Raw genomic sequence first — 18229 nt, 5'->3', positions numbered from 1 at the left:
CCCTCTTAAGAATATTAGGGGGGGTGGGCAGGGGAAGGACTAGACCCTGTGAAAAATGAACATAATATTTTAGCTGCAATTCATTCATTTTCAGCTTTGCATTCTTGTTATAAAAAACACACACCTAGACATTCCGTTGTTCCATCCATAACCTAGGGGTTTATGGTGCCATTTAGCTCCTAGCTTCCATATCTCAGTTTCTAACCTCAAAGTTCAACCACTCACCATTTAATTATTATTATTAATTAGTTACTTTTCTTCCAACAATAGCTCAAAGCGACTTACAACAAACAAACAAACAAAACATTAAAAACCGCATAAAACAAAACGAAATAAGAATCTAATAGACAATCATATTCTTAAAAGGCAGGATTAAAACATCTCAACCACTCAAGGAGGCCATGGATAATTTAAAATCAAAGGCTGGGCAGAAAAGAAATGTTTTTGCCTATTGCCTAAAGATATGTAATCATGGCACCAGGCGAGCCTCCCTGGAGGGAGCATTCCTCAAATGGGGACCCACCACTGCAAAGGCCTGTTCTCATGTTGCCACCCTCCAGACCTCTCACGGAAGAGGCATATGAAAAAGAGCCTCAGAGGATGATCGAAGGGTCCAGGTCAGTTCATATGGGGGGAAGCAGTCCAAGAAGCATTGGGGTGCAGAGTTGCATGAGGTTTTATAGGTCAAAATGAGTGTTTTGAACTGGGCCCAGAAGCTAACTGATAGCCAGCACAGTTGGGCCAGGATTACAGTTGTGTGCTCAGACCGCCTTGCCACGGTGAGCAGCCTGGCCACCAAATTTGGCACCAGCTAGTTTCTGAAATCTGAATTCACAATCTCTTATTGGTGTCAACATCTACGGAGGCTCCTGTTGTTGAAGCTACAGCTCCCAAAGCAAAAGCACAGCAGAAAAGCCTTGAAAGGGGTATTGTGCAAAAGCTGTGTTCATTCTAATGAGCTGCGCCCAGCAAGCACACTCTCACTGAACAGAAAGTCATCTGCTGGGCTCTTCTGGAGCAGCTGTGCGGACTCCTCCACAGGAGCAACTGGCTTCTCTCTAACAGAGGAGAGGTGGCCACCCATGGCCTGCAGGCCAGATCCAGCCTGCCAGGCCTCATCTTTATCTACAAGCAGACTGGGAGATAAGGCTCCGAGTCTGATCTTTAGGGCGATGAGGGATCTTTTATCTCCAGCCTTAGTGCTAAGCACCACAGCACTGTGATGGGAGATAAGCCCACTGCCTGCTCTCAAAGCGCTGAAGGCAGCACTGTGGAACCTGCAAACTCTAGCTAGGGGAAAATCCAATCCGTTTGGCCAAGCCTCCGTTGCCTTAGCAATGAAGCCAGGAAGGCATTAACAAAAAGCTTATTTTATGGTGCATGTGTGTGTTGATGTGAGCATCTGCATGAAACAGAGGGTTGTTTCCCCCTTTACTACAGCAGGACACAACTGTCTCCATAGCTTTTTTGTGCTTGGAATAAAAGGTACACAGAGAAAAGCCAGAAAAATTCACACCTAGAATTTTTCAAGTTAGAATCTCATGCATGTATTTGCTCAGAATTTACAGCAAACTAAAGTGTTTTTACGTTAAACTAAGTTGGTAAGATCAACAGGTCCTCAAACCTGAATGCCATGAACTCACCTAAGATGCATGAAGCATGACACTGCCCCAACCCCGTTAGCAAATCAGACCTCTGAAGCTGCATTGTATGATTTGTGTGATTCACACGCCTGTCTGTGAGGAGCGTGAGATACTTCCGGTGTGAGACTGTAAAACTGTACTTTCAATTTTACGCTATGGATTCTTCCGCTCTCGGAGCTGAGAGAGAGAAGCATGATTGCCTGTCTGTATATTCTGTAAATAAATTACTAGTTTAGAACTACCATGTCTCTAACGTCTTGCTGTGTTAAGCCAGAAGGATAGTGTGCTTCCACCAGCTGGTATAGGTCGCTGGGAGCGCCCTGGAGAAGAAAGGGATGCCTTTTCCAGAGCTACGCTCACTGGAGTGAGTCCAGAGGAATGGGGGCCGCAGGCACCCCAGGGCCTTTTCTCTTAACTCCGCTTGGGCCTACAAAGGGTCATACGCAAAGGCATCTGAAGATGCTTCCTTACTGGCAAAGGTCTTTTTGAAAGTGCTTTGCAGCCCATTAACTTCTAAATGTTCCGAATGGTAGGCTCCAGCTGAGAGGTGCTTTTTTCCAAAGCCACCTAGTGAGGTTTATGGCTGACCATAGACTGCCTCCTCCCCCGAGTCCACAATCCACTCCTACAAATGGCACTGCCTGGCCCCTCGGCCTGCTCAGCTTCCTTCAACAAAGGCACAACGCCTCTCATGCAAACTATAAAATCTGACCTGACTCTTCTAGGGAGATCATGTTTGTTCGGTGAGGCTGTGAGCTTACCAACCTCTTCGTGCCTCATCCGCTCGATCATCTCCATCATGCTAATGAAGTGGTGGCAGCGATCCGAGTGGTCCACCAGGTGGGTAGGGAAAGGGCGGTTCTGCCACAGCCTCCACTCTGTCAGAGACAGCGCATGGACCTCCTTGGCTTGCGAGTCCTGGGTTTCAAAACAGAGAGCAACACAGAGCTCATTCCAAGTACTGGCTGGCAAAATACAAAGCATCTCATGATCCAGACTGTACAAAAATAGTAATTCCAGTTCCAGGGCTTGATGCTTAAATAAAACAATTACAGTTATTGCAAGAAGACGACTCTCTCTTAAATTACTCTTTATTTTTCACTCCAGTTTGTTAGTTAAGAGACGGAGAGCACCCAAGTACTGTGCATGGACTGTGAGACACGTTGTCTTCTATTCAACGGCCAGGGTTGCTGGCAGGAGACTTTCCCAGCCCTGGAGATGTGGGGACTGAACACTGCAAAGCAGGTACTCTTGAGACTTGAGCTACAGCCATCCCCCAGCTGGTGTCTGAAGTTCACGGCAAAAGCAGCCCTTTGTTATGCTTGACAAGGGATCAGTCCGCTTTCCTCCTGGCTGAGGCGCATCCAGCAAGACAGAGCTTGGAATTCCTGCTCCAGGCCAGAGAACACCCAACAAGCGCATTCAGGCCCCAACTTACTCTCGTCTCCTCATCTTCTAATGTTTCAAAGTGACTTCGAGGCAGAACTGGGTTTCTTATTCCATCACCAGCTTTGATTTTATACAATCTATCCCACCTTTCAAATTCTTCAGCTGTAAGGCACCAAGATGCTTCGGACGGACGAGTTTGCTTTGCATCTGGAAAGTGTTTGGAGGCAGGGAGGGAGAGAAGGCCGATATTTAGAAGAAGATTCTCTCAAATAGGCACCAGACACAGAGCTTGTCAAACAGAAGATTCCTCTAAACTCCTGGAGCTCAGCACAAGATTGCCCTCCCTTCCTGGATTTGAGCCCCACATTGGGCAAAAGATTCTTGCATTGCAGGGGGTTGGACTAGATGTCCCTTGGAGTCCCTTCCAACGCTACAATCCTGTGATAGAAGCAGACCAGTTCTGAAAGCAGGGAAGCCAAGAGGGATAAGACAGACTTTAGGAAACCCACACACACACCCCATTGCATGGGGCAGGAGTGAGTTGATGTTGCAGCGTGTGGCACGAGGGAGACAATAAAACATCTGGCAAAACACATCTGCACACGGAATGCCCTCACGAAGGAGGGTGAATGAGGAATTTTGTGTTCAAACAAGTGGTATGTCTATGTTTCCTTCTAATCTAGATGCTGGACAACACACATGGGAAAGCAGCAAAAGTGCCTCTCACCTGGAACAGGTCTGGATTTAATCGCTACTGATACCCCTCCAACAACTAAGCCAGGGTGCAATAATGCTTTTCCAAAGGCCCTCACATATCCGTATATAGTTGGTGGAGCAGGGCCACTTCCACGCCCATGACCCTCCCCATCCCGTTAAGGTCCGCCTCGGGGGACGTGCCAGTGAGATCTTTGTGCAGGGCTTCCTCAGTGGGGGCCCAGAGCTCTGAACTCCCTTCTGGTTGGTTGATGCCTCATCACTACAGTAGAAGCACTCAAGGAAGCCTTGAAAACTTTTCTCTTTTGTGCTGCTTGGTGGGACAGAGCAGCTTCCTTGCATTAATCTGTTGACCCTTAAGGTGTGTATGGAATCAGCTGTATCTATTTTGCCATCCCTTTTCCTGTATGCCAGTTTGTGAGTGCATGGCCCTAAAAAGCAGCCTTTAAATAACAGTAATACCCCAAGAGGAGGAGAAAACATTCTGCACATCTTACCTGCCCCAGTGGGATAGGGAAGCCACTTTTGCAGCAGCAGAGCGTGGTCTCTCCTCCCTTTTGAGGTGGGCTTGGAGGGGCTTGGCTCACGCTCCGCAGGCGTAATTGGCATCCTGTGCATCTTCGGGTCGATGCCTTCTGGAATCATCCGTGGGCTGTGCTGGTATAAGTGGAGCCCTTTGTTTTCAGAAATAGCTTTGAGGAGGCTTCTTCTGTTTAACTGGCTTTGATTGTATGTCTGCAAAACAAAGAAGAATTTTGGTGGTTTTTTGTTTGTGTGTGGGGGGGGTTGCAATTTCCAATCCTATGCATGCTTGCCTGAAAGTACACCCCACTGCATTCAGCAGGACAGACTCCCAAGTAAGGATGGACAGACCTGCAGCTAAAGCAAGCTTGAAAACAAGTTGCTGAAAACACAGGAGGGGACGGTGATTCTCCTGAGCTCGAATGCTGCCTGTGGGTTTCCCACAATGGGCATCTGGTTGGCCGCTGTGAGAACAGGATGCTGGACTAGATGGGCCACTGGCCTGATCCTGCAGAGCTCTTCTTATCTTCTTAGGCTTGCAGACTTTTGTACACTTGGGTCAAGTGCCAATCCTTTCTGGGCCAGTAGCACTCTGGACCAGGGGTCAGCAAACATTTTCAGCAGGGGGCTGGTCCACTGTCCCTCAGACCTTGTGGGGGGCCGGACTCTTATGCCCCACAAATAACCTAGAGATGCATTTTAAACAAAAGCACACATTCTACTCATGTAAAAAAACCAGGCAGGCCCCACAAATAACCCAGAAATGCATTTTAAATAAAAGGACACATTCTACTTATGTAAAAACATGCTGATTCCTGGACCGTCCACAGGCCAGATTGAGAAGGTGATTGGGCCGGATTCAGCCCCCGGGCCTTGGTTTACCTGCCCATGCTCTGGACCAACTGCTATCATGTGATTACATGAGATCAGGTTAATTGGTAACTTCCTCGGAACCCCTCTGTGAGGCGTCCCTGGAGGCTCTCATTATTTCTGCCTGCCCACTCACCAGGAGGACATACCCTGGATCCAGTAAACCAGTGGAGACAGGAAAGAGAAAGCAAAAATAAGCAGCGTTTCTACAGCCCACAGCTGCTGGATTGTTTAACTAACCCTTGTATGTTTAAAACCAGGATTCCTAGTTCACATGCAACAGTAACCCAAGAATCATTGGCAGAAGGTCTACTCCTGCCATGGCCACCAGAAGGAAAAGAGGAGGAAAGGGGATCCTGCAAGCCCAGAGCTTTGCTTGGGGCTACTAATGCTCATCCATGGAACACTAAACCATAGTTTAATATTACAAACACACTAGTCCATGTTCTCAGATAAAGCTATGCCCTCCTTGTTGCTGGCTTTGTGGGAGATGGAGACACAGAACATCTGGGCACGAGGATCCTAAATGTTTGCCACAGCAGACCTGTCCTGCCAAGCCATGCTGCGCTGGGCCACTGGTTCATCTTACTCAAAGGACTTACTTTCAGGCACAGTAAGTCTTAGGATTTGGGCTCCCGTCTTTGGGAAATTTGGAAAAGCAATTAAAAAAAGTGGGTTATGTTGAGGAATGCAATGAGTTGGCTGCAGAATGGGCTCCTATTGGCTCTATGTCTTACTCGCTCTTCGCGTCCTTCAGAAAGGATGACCACAATCCGCCCTTGCCGCTTGCGCCCGGTTCGGCCCATTCGTTGCACAAGCCGAATTGGACTTTTCTGAGCATCGAAACAAACGATGAGGTCAACTTCTCCAATATCCAAGCCTTCTTCGCCCACACACGTGGAGACTAAAGTGTTGTAGCCACCCTCACGGAAACGTTTCACGACCTAAAGGAGGATGGAAACACATGAGCATTTGCTTTGCAGAGAACCTGTCAATCACCTCTGGCTTCCTGCGGTCACATCTTACTGGAGCTAAGAAGGCCTGAGTCTGGCTGGTGCCTAAAGGAGTGACTCCCCTAGGAATCACATATTGAGTCCCTTGAGTTCCACAACAGAGGAAAAGCAGGATATGTAAAGGTGTGTGCGGGGGGGGGAGAAGCTTGCAGGGTCCCTTCCAACTCTACAATTCTAGGATTCTATGATCAATAGCTACACCATATGTCAGGGGTCGGCAACCTAAGGCCCATGGGCCACAAGCAGCCCAGGGGGGTTGCTTAACCGGCCCACGAGCCGCCCGCTTGGCAATTCCCCGAACGCTGCGCTAAACCAGCACAGTGTGGGGACTCGCTTTTGTGGCGCCAGAAATAGCATCTGCATATGCGCAGACGCTGAAAATCACGTCTGCGCAGACGCCGGAAATCACGGGTCGTGCGCTCACGCACACTCCGGCCCACGGAGGGATCTCTGCTGTAGTGAACCGGCCCAGCCAAGGTAAACCTTGCCGACCCCTGCCATATGTCTTTGTAAGCCACTACATCATTTTTATGGGCAAGTCACTACCAAATAGTAGTGGTAGCAGCAGCTGCAGCAGCCGACACAATCCAAATGTACCTTGATACCAAACAGTAATTTTGTTTCTATAGACTTCTGCCACTTGGTTCATCCAGATTTAGGTACTGAGCATAAGAGCCTTATGGGAATCACAGTGCATCATTTGAAAGAGGCAGGATTACTCTGGGCTTGTGCAACAGTGGCAGTTCTGCAGCCGGACCGTGATCATGCGCTTGCAACTGTGAGCAGTGGGGTTGCACGCCCATTAATTCTATAAATATCAAGAGACTTAAGCACATGCTAAACGAGCAGAAGGTATGGACCATCATGAGTTCAGAGCAGCCAAGTTCTAAATGGGCACCACTGTCTTGCAAAGAGCGCTTTCTTGGCACCGGAGCTCTCCTTGCAACAACAGCTCGCTGATGACAACAAGAAAGACGTGCGCAGCATGACTTTGCCACGCTGGGCTCCCCGCCAGCCCCCGGCCCCTCCTTACCTCAAGCTGCTCCTTCTGCGTAAAGCCCTTGGTGCTCTTGCCGGTGGAGTGGCCCACAAAGGTCATGACCCTCACCTCCGGGTGGTGCTGGCTCAGCATTTCTGCAATTTCCTGCACACTGTCGCGGAAGGAGGAGAAGATCATGACTCTGGTCTCCCCAGGCTGGCCGTCAGGTGCCCTTTGACCTATTGGGTGCAGGAGAAAGAGAGGGAGACCCCCATATCAGCAAATGCACAGTCCCAGCTCCAACGCGTTACCAAGGAGATAGTGGCTTAAACTGAGAAGGCCTTCAGCAGCCTCTTTACTATATCATACACCCTGGAATTTATCTGGTTCACTGAGTGCATTATTCATGCATCTCCTTGCAGCAGAATAGGAGGCCACAATATTTCCTCCTCAAATTCAACTCTACATTTTTGAAAACAAAAGCAGGCATTATCAGTGGGTGCAGCGATGGTCAGTTGGGTAACCACATTTCGTAAGGGGCTAATGAAGTCAAATGATTATAAAGGCTAGGGAATGAGGCTTTGTTGTTGTTTTGGGAAAAGGCCATAAACTCTGGCAATCAGAATGTAAATTTACACCGAAGAAAGTCGAGGAGAAAACTCAACAGATAATTGGTAGTGACAAAAGCACAGAATACATATTTCCTAATACAAGTCAGAAACAGAAAAAGTTAGGGTGTAAATTGACACATACTATGGATTAGCATTTGAATTACATCCGAAATGTACCTCCACGCTCCTTCCAAGATCTGAAATGTTCTACTACAACATCTTCTAATTTCTTTAACTTTGGGTGACTGTAGATGAATGGCTTCCTGTTTCCATCTCCTGTAAGGCCAAAGGTTTTTGTTTTAAATCTGTAATTTCTAGGCAGCTTTATCTTTAATAGGAACCCTTTGAAACAATTACAATCAGACTGTTGTTATGACTATTACTATGGTCTAACACACTGTTAACAAACAATGAAATTGTTCAAATTAAACCATATATTTAGGGATTCATTTTTATTCAACTTTAAAAAGGTCAAAAGCAAAGAACATTTATAATAGATAAAATGAATTTGTCTAAAACTAAATCATCACAGAGGCTTCAAATTCTAGCAGAAGCAAAACACCTTTTAAAACCTGAAGGTAATTAACCATTCTCCTGCCAACTCAATGTTACTGTTTGCACAAGCAAGACAGCTTCCTTCTGAATTTAATAGTCTTTATACCTCTGTCAGTCGGGGTGTACAAGGTCTTAGAGGAGGGGCAGTAACTCTGGTGGCAGACAAATCATGCTCCTTCTGGGATAGTTTGTCTACCTTTGGTTGCCCACCCTGCACTCAGCCCTCGGTGAGTTAGGAACTTCCCTTGCCTGTGAAGACAGGCTCTGGGGGACTGAGCGGACAAGACCAAGAGGGGTCCAATAGTCAAGAAGGAAGATTCTGCACATGCTGTACAGGGAAGTGAGGGGCAGATGGGGCTCATCCACCTGGGAATGGAGCCTGTCTGCAAGAATGAAAATTCTGATCCTAAACCTCTGCTGCTTTGTGGCACATATTTGAGAGAAGAAAAGGCTAAGGAGTGAATCCTACACAAATCCAGAGTGGAGACCCTAAGCCGGCTGGATGGCACCTCCACGCCTCCTTCCAACAACTCCTGCAGCCAAGCTGGTGCCAAACATCTTGCTCTGTTTTCCTTTAGACTACGTCAGCAAAGCCAAGAGGGGGGTCTTGTTGTCTGGGCAGCCCAGGACCTCCAGACCCACTGCCCAGGCTTGCACCCCGGAGAGGTCACTTTGGTGTAGAGGTTTGACCTCACCCCAGAAGGTACACTCCACTCTCCCGGGACATAAGGATGCCAGCAACAAAGTGTCCGTTGGCAAAAATGAGCAAGGCCCAGTGTGGTGTTTTATTACTAAGAAGAAAAATGCCAGTCTAGCTTTGCTTTCTTACCATTTGCTGAAGTCACATTTGTGTCTGCAAACATGTTTTCAAGCTGGCTATACAACATCATGAAGTCTTCATTACGCCCAAGTTCATTTTTGGCACGAGTCATACCTTTCGAGAGAGGTAAACCAATTTAAAGATCTTGGGGGGGAAATGACACATGACTTATATAAGTTGGACACAGAAACTACCCTTTTAGAATTGCTTTCATGATCTGCAACAAGCGAGTCAATAAGCAATAATGCATTGTAACTGCAATGGGCTTTACACTACTTCAAAGAGTCTATTACTTTTCATGCAAGTTGCAAAAGGACCTGCAGAAGAACCTGGGTCACTGGAACTGGGCAAAAGTCAACACAGGAACTCCCCTGCCTCAGACAAGCCGGCAATTATGAGAAATTAGATGCAACCTGGTTTGACTTTGCCCAAGGACTTTCTTGGCTCCTCTCCAGCCCCGACACATCATGTGTTCCTTCCTTCCACCTTCTGGCCATACTTTATAGCTCTCTTACCTCTACTGATGACAAAATGACCCCAACCCTGTCTGTGGACAAAGGCCAGCTCCCTCGGCCTGAAAGAGGAGATGAGCGTTGCACCCCATAGTCAAATTTGACTGGACTTAACCGTCCAGGGATCCTTTACCTTTACCTATAAGTTAAATTGTATTATCCTTTGCTGCCCTGGGCTCCTTTGGGTGATGGCACAGGGTATAAATCTAATGAATAAATATTTTCCACAAAAATTGGAAACTTTCATTAATTGTTGCATGCTTGTGATGAGTCAGCTAAACCTCGACCAATTATTAGCATCCACACTCCTGCACAGATGAGCGGGGGAACTTCCTCTCTTGTCTGCCCCATCCGTACCCAAAGCCAGCTGGAAATTTGCCCGTCAGGGTGGAAGTGCTAAACCCCTTCCGACAATAAGAACTGTTATGCTCAGCTGAAATCATTATGAATGTGCATTTTAAAATCTAGGATCTTCCATGCTACTGTCAAACCAATTTATTTTTAAAGCCATTTTGATTCTGAGATGCTTATTCCACATAGCAGATATTACAGCCTTGATATCTAAGAAAGTATTATTTGTCTAAATGGAAATTCTCTCACACTGAAGAAATAAAACTTCAACAGTAAATCATTTTAGAGGACCCCAAAGGAATGCTTTTGTCATTAAGATAGAATCACAGAATTGCAGAGTTGGAAGGGATGCCAGGGGTCATCAGGTCCAACCCCCTGCAAGGCAGGAATCTTTTGTCCAATGTGGGGCTCAATCCCATGACCCCAAGGTTAAGAGTCTCATGCTCTGCCAACTGAGCTATCCCAGTAGGTGTGTGTATATATGCACATTTATTATTATGGCATATATAGAACCGCAATGACTGAAGATTTAAGAGTCTGAAAGCAACTAAGCTCTGTGTCTTTTAAATTTTTTCTAGAGGTTATGTTAAATACATAATTTCCAGTTTTCTTGGGGGGGGGGGGGAAACGAGTCTGAGCATCTCTCTAAATGCCCTCAGCTGATCTGGGAAGATAACAGAAGGTGTTCCACATGCAAAGGAATCCCTTACCTTTTGATCCATCCATAATTCCGCATAAGAAGATATATAAGGATCGCATTCCCATTTGCAGCAGTAGCTCATAACCATGATACAAACTAATGCAAAGAGCAAAATCTCCTTCTATTGCGCCTTGTTGCATTCCCTGTGGAGACATCAGTTCCAGTGAGAAAGATTTGCACCCAAAAGGACTTGTACCATCACCCTTCCTACCAAATGTAGGCAAACGATATGGTAGAGGAACAAGAGTCTCTTCCTAGCCATGCTAGTGTGCTGTGTTGCTAAGGGTGATGGGCTAGGACCTGGGAGACCAGGGTTCAAAACCCCGCTCAGCCACGAAGCTCACTGGGTTACCTTGGGCAATCACCAGCTCTCAGCATAACCTACCTCACAGGGTTGTTGTGGGGATTAAATGGAGAGAAGGGAGAACTATGTACGCCACCTTTAACTTCTTGGAGGAAAGGTGGGATCTGTATGTTGGCATCCTTCTGTCTCAAAAGGCCTCTGGGGGTGATGAAAAACTGCTGCACAAGCAGCATCAAAGTGACCTCTCTGGGGCACTCGACCAGGCACTGTGTCTGGAAGTCCTGGGCTGCTCAGACAGCAAGACCCCTTCTTGGCTCCAAAGGAAAGCAGAGCAATACCGTTGGCACCAGCTTGGCTGCAGGACTTGTCATAAGGAGGTGTACAAGGCGCCACCCAACCAGCTTAGGGACTCCACCCTGGATTGTGTAAGGTTTACTCCTGAGCCTTTTCTTCTCCCACAAGGCAGCAGAGATTTAGGACCAGAGTTTTCCTTCTCCAAAGGTGGGATATATGAATAATAACCTTTAACTGTAGGTGCCAGGGGGTGAACACAGTGTGTACTGCCACTGAGCAACTGCCCTTTGCCCTTCCATGGAGCCAAGTCCCCCAAAGACACATGCGTCACTCTTTTCAAACTGCCTCCCTGCACCAGTGGCACGGCTGAATGTCCTGCATCTGAATCACTTCTGAGAAAATCCATGGCCCAGAAAACTCTTAATCCACGTAATATGTGGATCATTTGGATCCTCAAGCCAGTTTTCAGAATTAATTATTGCACCCTGGAAACATATTCTAAAAGCGAGAGCAGGGAGTTCTAGACCTCACCGTTTTCCTCCCTCTTTCCTAGACAGACCCCTAAGAATAATTCTGAGAATGGTGCGGTATATCGCTGCAGTGCCTTATTTTACAGGGATGCATGGAAATGAATGTGGATATTCATTAGTAAGAAGTACAAACAAGCTGGCACAGGGTAGTGGCTAAGCAACTGAGCTGTGCATTCAGATTAATCATATCCTTTTTATTTTTTTATTTATTAAATTTGTATATCACCCTTCATCCAAAGGTCACAGGGCGGTTCAGAACATAAAAACCATACCCAGGCTTAAACCTTGTCTGTCTAGTCAACCCACTGGGAGGTTATTTTAGGTCAGCCACTTTCTTTCAGTCCAATAATGTGGGGATGCTGCTGGCGTGTTTGGGAAAGGTGGTTGCCTAATTTTTGAGAAAATGCACAGGAAGCCCTTCAAACACTCAAGATGTGCATTAAACGCAAAGAGAGACCCATGTGCTCAGATAGATGCTGCTTCACTGCTTTTACCTTGAACCAAACATTCTCTGATAAGAATATCATACTGCAGAGTAATATTTACCACAGTGCGTGAAGGGTTTTTCCTAAACTGATCCCGTGCTAGAATGATCTGATACTTAGTAAGTGCAGGAATTTCACGTTTAGACAAAACCTGGAGCCTAATCAGTCGGCCGGCAAATGTTTCCAGGACCTAAAAGTAAAACAAAGGACACAAAGGAAATTGGACGCATGTCACAATCACAGCCACACTGGGACCTGTACAGAAGAGGAAAGCCACACTATTTCTGCCCTATTTAAATAAAACTTGATTCATTCCTCAGAAATATATTGCTGCGTATTTATGTAAAAAGCTTACATAAATGGCATACATTAGATGAAACGTAAGACTGTAAAACATTTTCTTTGGGAGGCAATTATTATTCCAGTTAAATAAGGTTATTGATGCAATCACAATGTGATGGCTTAGGAAGAAACTCTGATTCTAAGGTGTTATGCTGAGGTGACCCTTTTAATTTTCTTGTGTTCAATCTCTTGACCTGGTTTTACGTAAAATATATTGATATGGCCAGAATTCACCCTGCGTGTAACACTGTCTGCTCAAGTTATCTTTCACAAAACAAGCTAAAACAGATTATTAAAACAAACAGCAGGAGCCAGTCACCTGGAGCTTCAGACTGGAACTAATGAGTTCAACAAACATAACCTACTTAGAAACAACACAGTGGCCATCTTCACTCCGCTATCTTTGGCAATCTCCTCAGTATTTTTACAGAAAGAATAAATGATGTAAGGAGGGAGCTGCAGCCCAAGATAGGAAGAGAGGTAGTAAGGGAACACCTAGCCACTTTAAATGAATTCAAATCTCCAGGGCCTGATGAGCTGCGTCCAAGGGTACTAAAGGAGCTTGCGGATGTAATCTCAGAGCCTCTGTCTATGATCTTTGAGAATTCTTGGAGAACAGGTGAGGTCCCTACAGACTGGAGATGGGCACATCCTGTCCCCATCTTCAAAACGGGGGGGAAAGGAAGACCCAGGTAACTACCGACCGGTGAGCTTGACACTGACACCAGGGAAGGTTCTAGAATTCAACGGTTGGCCTGTGGGCATTTAGAAAAGGAAGCTGTGATTACTAAGACCCAGCATGGGTTTCTCAAAAATAAATCATGCCAGACCAATTGATTTATTTCTTTTTTTTTAATGGAATTACAAACTTGGTGAATCAGGGAAATGCTGTACACACAGTGTATCTTGATTTCAGTTACAGATAGGTAGCCATGTTGGTCTGCCATAGTCAAAAATAAAAAAAAATTCCTTCTAGTAGCACCTTAAAGACCAACTAAGTTAGTTCTTGGTATGAGCTTTCGTGTGCATGCACTATCTGAAGAAGTGTGCATGCACACGAAAGCTCATACCAAGAACTAACTTAGTTGGTCTTTAAGGTGCTACTAGAAGGAATTTTTTTTATTTTTATCTTGATTTCAGTAAGGCTTTTGACAAAGTCCCCCATGATATTCTCGTGAGGAAGCTGGTAAAATGTGGGTTGAACGAGGTGACTGTTAGGTGGATTTGTAGCTGGTTGACTGACCAAACCCAAAGAGGACTCATGAATGGTTCCTTGTCATCTTGGGGAAAAGTGGCAAGTGGGGTGTCGAAGGGTTCTCTGTCCTGGGCTTGTTGTTGTTCAACGTCTTTATAAATGACTTGGATGAAGGAATTGAGAGGATGCTCATCAAATCTGCAGATGACACCAAACTGGGAAGGGTAGCTAATGCTACAGAAGACTGAATAAGGATTCAAAATGGCCTTAACAGATTGGAGAACTGGGCACAAGCCAACAACATGAATTTCAATAGGGACAAATGTCAGGTTCTGCACTCAGGCAGGAAGAACCAGATGCACAAATATAAGATGGGGGATACCCGGCTTACTAGCAGTACATTGACTGTAGCAAAGGGTCTCAGATTGCCATCTTGGCTAACTCCAATTCCAATTCAACTTTTTATTGCACTAGCCATAGGCCATGGCATCATTCAGAAGGAGAAAAAGAAAAAAGAAAAACAACAACAATAACCATAAAAAACAGCGGGCTCAGACATACAATAAAACCATGGTGAGGATATGATGCTGCCAGAACTATTTAAGACACATGTGGACTGGTGGCAACCCATTCTGGCTAAGTTCTACACCTACATAAATGATACAGCTCAAACGTCAGCTGGTTGGAAATTGAACATCATCGTGCCAATCTACTAGCAGTACATGTGAAAAGGATCTAGGGGTCTTGGTGGACCACAAGCTTAACATGAGTCAACCGTGTGATGCAGCAGCAATAAGAAAAAGCTAATGCTATTCTAGGTTGAATCAACAGAAGTACTGTATAGTGTCCAGACCAAGGGAAGTAATAGTACCACTCTATTCTGCCTTAGTCAGACCACATCTGGAATACTGTGTCCAATTTAAGGAGGATGTTGACAAGCTGGAAGGTGTGCAGAAGAGGCTGACCAAGATGATCAAGGTTCTGGAATCTAAGCCTTATGAGGAGCACTTGAAGGAGCTGGGAATGTTTAGTCTGGAAGAGGGGAGACTGAGAGGAGATATGATAGCCATCTTCAAATATTTTGGGCTACAACTTGAATCAGCCCCCCCCCAGAGCACCATAAAATCAGTCTAAGGACAGGATTCTGCCTGCATTTTACAAACCTTTTTTATGGAATGGAGGCTGGGAAATGGATGCAGCATGCTTGCCCAGCACTACCTTCTTCACATAATTGCACATGATTGATACAGGAGACTCGTGATTAAAAATGGGCTTTGTGCAGGACTTATTCAAGGCCAAGTTCCCTGTACTATTGAATTACTATTCTAAAAACAGCTATTCAGGTACAGTGGTTGTTCAGTTTCGGTTTCAGTTTCTGTTAATTGGTTCTCGTGGGAAACTTGCAGATTCTAGCTTCACCAATTAACTCCAGCTGGTGGCAATTTACTCTTGGCAGAAAGCCCAGGTCTGCTTGACCTAGAAACTACTCACTCTGATTGGTTAACGAGCAGCACTCAACTCTGTTATCTAGGGATTGCTAGCACAGTTTGGTGTGAGGTGTGTTAGGAGTAGAAGTGCTGTGTATGGTTTTGTGAGAGAGAGAAAGAGAGGATTTATTTTGCTTTTATTTGTATGCAGAAACTCTGCTGGTTTTATTTTTCCTTTTAATAAATCCTGTAAATAGTTATTCTGAGTCTAGCTGACTAGTCATTACTGCCGCAACTAGCTTCCTCGCTGTGCAGGAAAACTCTGCTACGTTTGGGCTAAAGCCAATAGGGCTATGCCTGACACTTCAAAGTTCCATGAGGTTATGGGCATTGTGCTGCCAGCCTGAGTTGTGGTGGTGTCAGCATCAACGGTGTTGGTTCCAGTAGTTCCAGAAGTTGTTGTTCTCTGGCTGGTTCCTGACCGTGGTGAGCTGGTGACGCAGCGGACAGAAGGACAACAGCTGCAGCGTGTGAGTGCTGGGTGCTGTGGTTCCTGTTTTCTCTCTCGGTGGTCGTGAGTAGCTGGTTCCGGGTTCCAGGGACATCGCTCTCAAGATGGCCTCACAACCAGGTCAGATGGCTTTTGAGCGTCTGAATGACTCCAATTACTTGCTGTGGTCGGAACGCATGCAGGCAGTGCTGCAGAGGGATCGTCTCTGGCAAGTGGTGAGTAAGTTTCCTACGAAGCCTGATGATGAAGACCTCGATAAAGACCAAAGAGCAAGGGCCACAATTGTCTTGGGGCTGGAAGATTCCCAGTTGCCGTATGTGAGGGGAATCAAGACAGCTAGAGGTGTGTGGCAAGCACTTAAAGAACTCCATGTGCGTGAGACAGCGGTTTCCAAGCTGTTCATTCGCAAGGCATTGTACAAGGCAATGTTACAGCCTGGGGTTACAATGCAGGAACACCTACACAGTTTACAGTTAAAGTTTACTGCGCTACAGGAAAGAGACTGTGCACTAGACCAGCAGGAGAAGGTGGCTATTATTTTGAGTTCTCTCCCGGAAAGCTGGGATAATTTAGTTTTGTCTTTAGAAGGCATGCAGGAGCGTGATTTATCAGTCAGTTACGTTACTGGGCGTTTGATTGAAGAATGGCAGAAGAGGCAAGAAAGGTCGTTGGCTGCAGAGGCTTCTACAGGTGGGCGGTTTGGAAGGAGTTCTCATGCCGTGCCAGAGGTGAAGCAAGAGCAGCGTACCGGTGAGGAGTCAGCGTTTGCTGTTAGGCGTTGTTTCCGATGTGGGTCTTCAGCGCATCTAAAACGACAATGTCCGGAGTTGGTCAAGTCTCAGTTGCCGGTGCAAGAGCAGAGACGAGATCAGCAGCAGCAGCAGCAGCGTAAAAAGAAATTCTTCAAACGAAAACAGTCGGCTCAGCTGGTGACTGGCGAGGTCAAGATTGCTGATGAGAAACAAGCGGTCTGGGTGGTCGATTCGGGAGCGTCTCGCCACATTGTAAATTCAGATGAATTGTTTGTTTCCAAGAACTCAGCACAGCGCAGCCAGGTGGCTCTAGCAGACGGAAGTACTTCCGAAGTGATTTCGGGGGGTGCAGTTTATGTTCCTTGTCTTCGTGAATGCCTGCAAAATGTACTTTGTGTGCCGTCATTAAGGAGCAATCTGATGTCTGTAGATTGTTTGCTAAAAGCTGGGTTTAAAGTGCATTTTGAAGGAGACAGTTGCATTATTAAGAAGGCTGGTGAGATTTTAGGCACTGCTAAGTCAGAGGGAGGCTTGTTTTGGCTTAAAGCAGGATCTCAAGTTGCAGCAGTAGTCAGTAAATCTCAGCCTGCTAACAAAGCTATACATGACAACTGTGTGCACTTATTGCATAGGAAAATGGGGCATGCTTGCTGGAAAAGTGTACTAAAAATGTCTGAATTGGCTGATGGGGGTAATTTAAAGAGTTGTAACAAGTACCTTGATTGTAATGTTTGTAAAAAGGTTAAAACCCACAGAGTCTCTTACCCCAGAAGTGTCAGAGTTAGTGAGTCACCGCTACAGCTGGTTCACATGGACGTAATTGGTCCATTTGCTGTAAGCAGGGGTGGATCGCGTTTTTCACTAACAATTGTGGATGACGCCACGCGTTATTCTTGGGTTTTTCCCATGAAGAATAAGGGTGACGTGTTCACTAAGTTTAAAGGCTGGGTGGCATCTGTGGAAAGATTTCTGTCCATTAAACTCAAAAGGATTCAGACAGACAGAGGTGGCGAATTTATGTCAAATGCCTTTAAAGATTGGTTACAAAAGCGTGGCATTGGGCATAGAAAAACGAACGTTTTTTCCCCAGAGGAGAATGGCGTTGCAGAGCGAAAAAACAGATCTTTACAAGATATGATGTTTGCCATGCTTGATGATGCTGATTTGCCCATGTCTTATTGGGGGGAGAGCATGCTCACCGCGTGTTATCTCCAAAATAGGCTTTTCCATCAAACAATAGGTACAACCCCGTACTTTAAATTGTTTCAGAAAAAACCTAAAATTGACCATTTGCATGTGTTTGGATCAAAAGCCTGGGTATTAATTCCAAAACAAATGAGGAAGAAGGGAGATCCTAAGACCAAACAGTTAGTGTTTGTGGGTTACCAGGAGCTGGGAAAAGGTTTCCGCTTTGCTGAAGGGACGAATGGCATTGTGATCTCCAGGAATGCCAGTTTTTGTGAACATAGTGGCTGGGAGAGACTACATGCCAATACTGAGGTTTGGTTTGAACCTTCCCAGGAGCTTCATGACTCTGAAGGTAGACACAGAGAGTCAGAGTCTGAGGGGGAGGAAAGTTCAGATAAGAGCTCTCAAGAAAGTGGAGTTAGCCAGAGACCAGTTGCTAAGCAACAGAAGAGAGGTCGTAGTTCTGAGGAGGAAAGTGGGTCAGAAGAAAAATTTTCTCCCAGAAGATCTAAAAGACAAAAC

At 45.9% G+C, this 18229-nt stretch overlaps 1 protein-coding gene across 1 annotated transcript in view; it reads right to left on the bottom strand.

The window, feature by feature from the left end:
• FANCM (FA complementation group M) overlaps positions 1-18229 on the bottom strand; it is a 59608-nt gene that overhangs the window by 16514 nt on the left and 24865 nt on the right. The window contains exons 5-13 of the mRNA XM_081195438.1: positions 12354-12482; positions 10690-10822; positions 9126-9230; positions 7919-8017; positions 7185-7369; positions 5876-6082; positions 4244-4481; positions 3082-3239; positions 2409-2561 (exon numbers count right to left, since the gene is read on the bottom strand). Coding sequence (XP_081051564.1) covers positions 2409-2561; positions 3082-3239; positions 4244-4481; positions 5876-6082; positions 7185-7369; positions 7919-8017; positions 9126-9230; positions 10690-10822; positions 12354-12482 — 1407 coding nt within the window. The remainder of the gene's footprint in view (positions 1-2408; positions 2562-3081; positions 3240-4243; positions 4482-5875; positions 6083-7184; positions 7370-7918; positions 8018-9125; positions 9231-10689; positions 10823-12353; positions 12483-18229) is intronic.

Source organism: Podarcis bocagei (assembly GCF_964188305.1).
Source record: "Podarcis bocagei genome assembly, chromosome: 1".
In the NCBI taxonomy this organism is placed as follows: domain Eukaryota; kingdom Metazoa; phylum Chordata; class Lepidosauria; order Squamata; family Lacertidae; genus Podarcis; species Podarcis bocagei.
The sequence above is the reverse complement of the archived record's forward strand: the minus strand, read 5'-3'. Positions and strand labels throughout refer to the sequence as shown.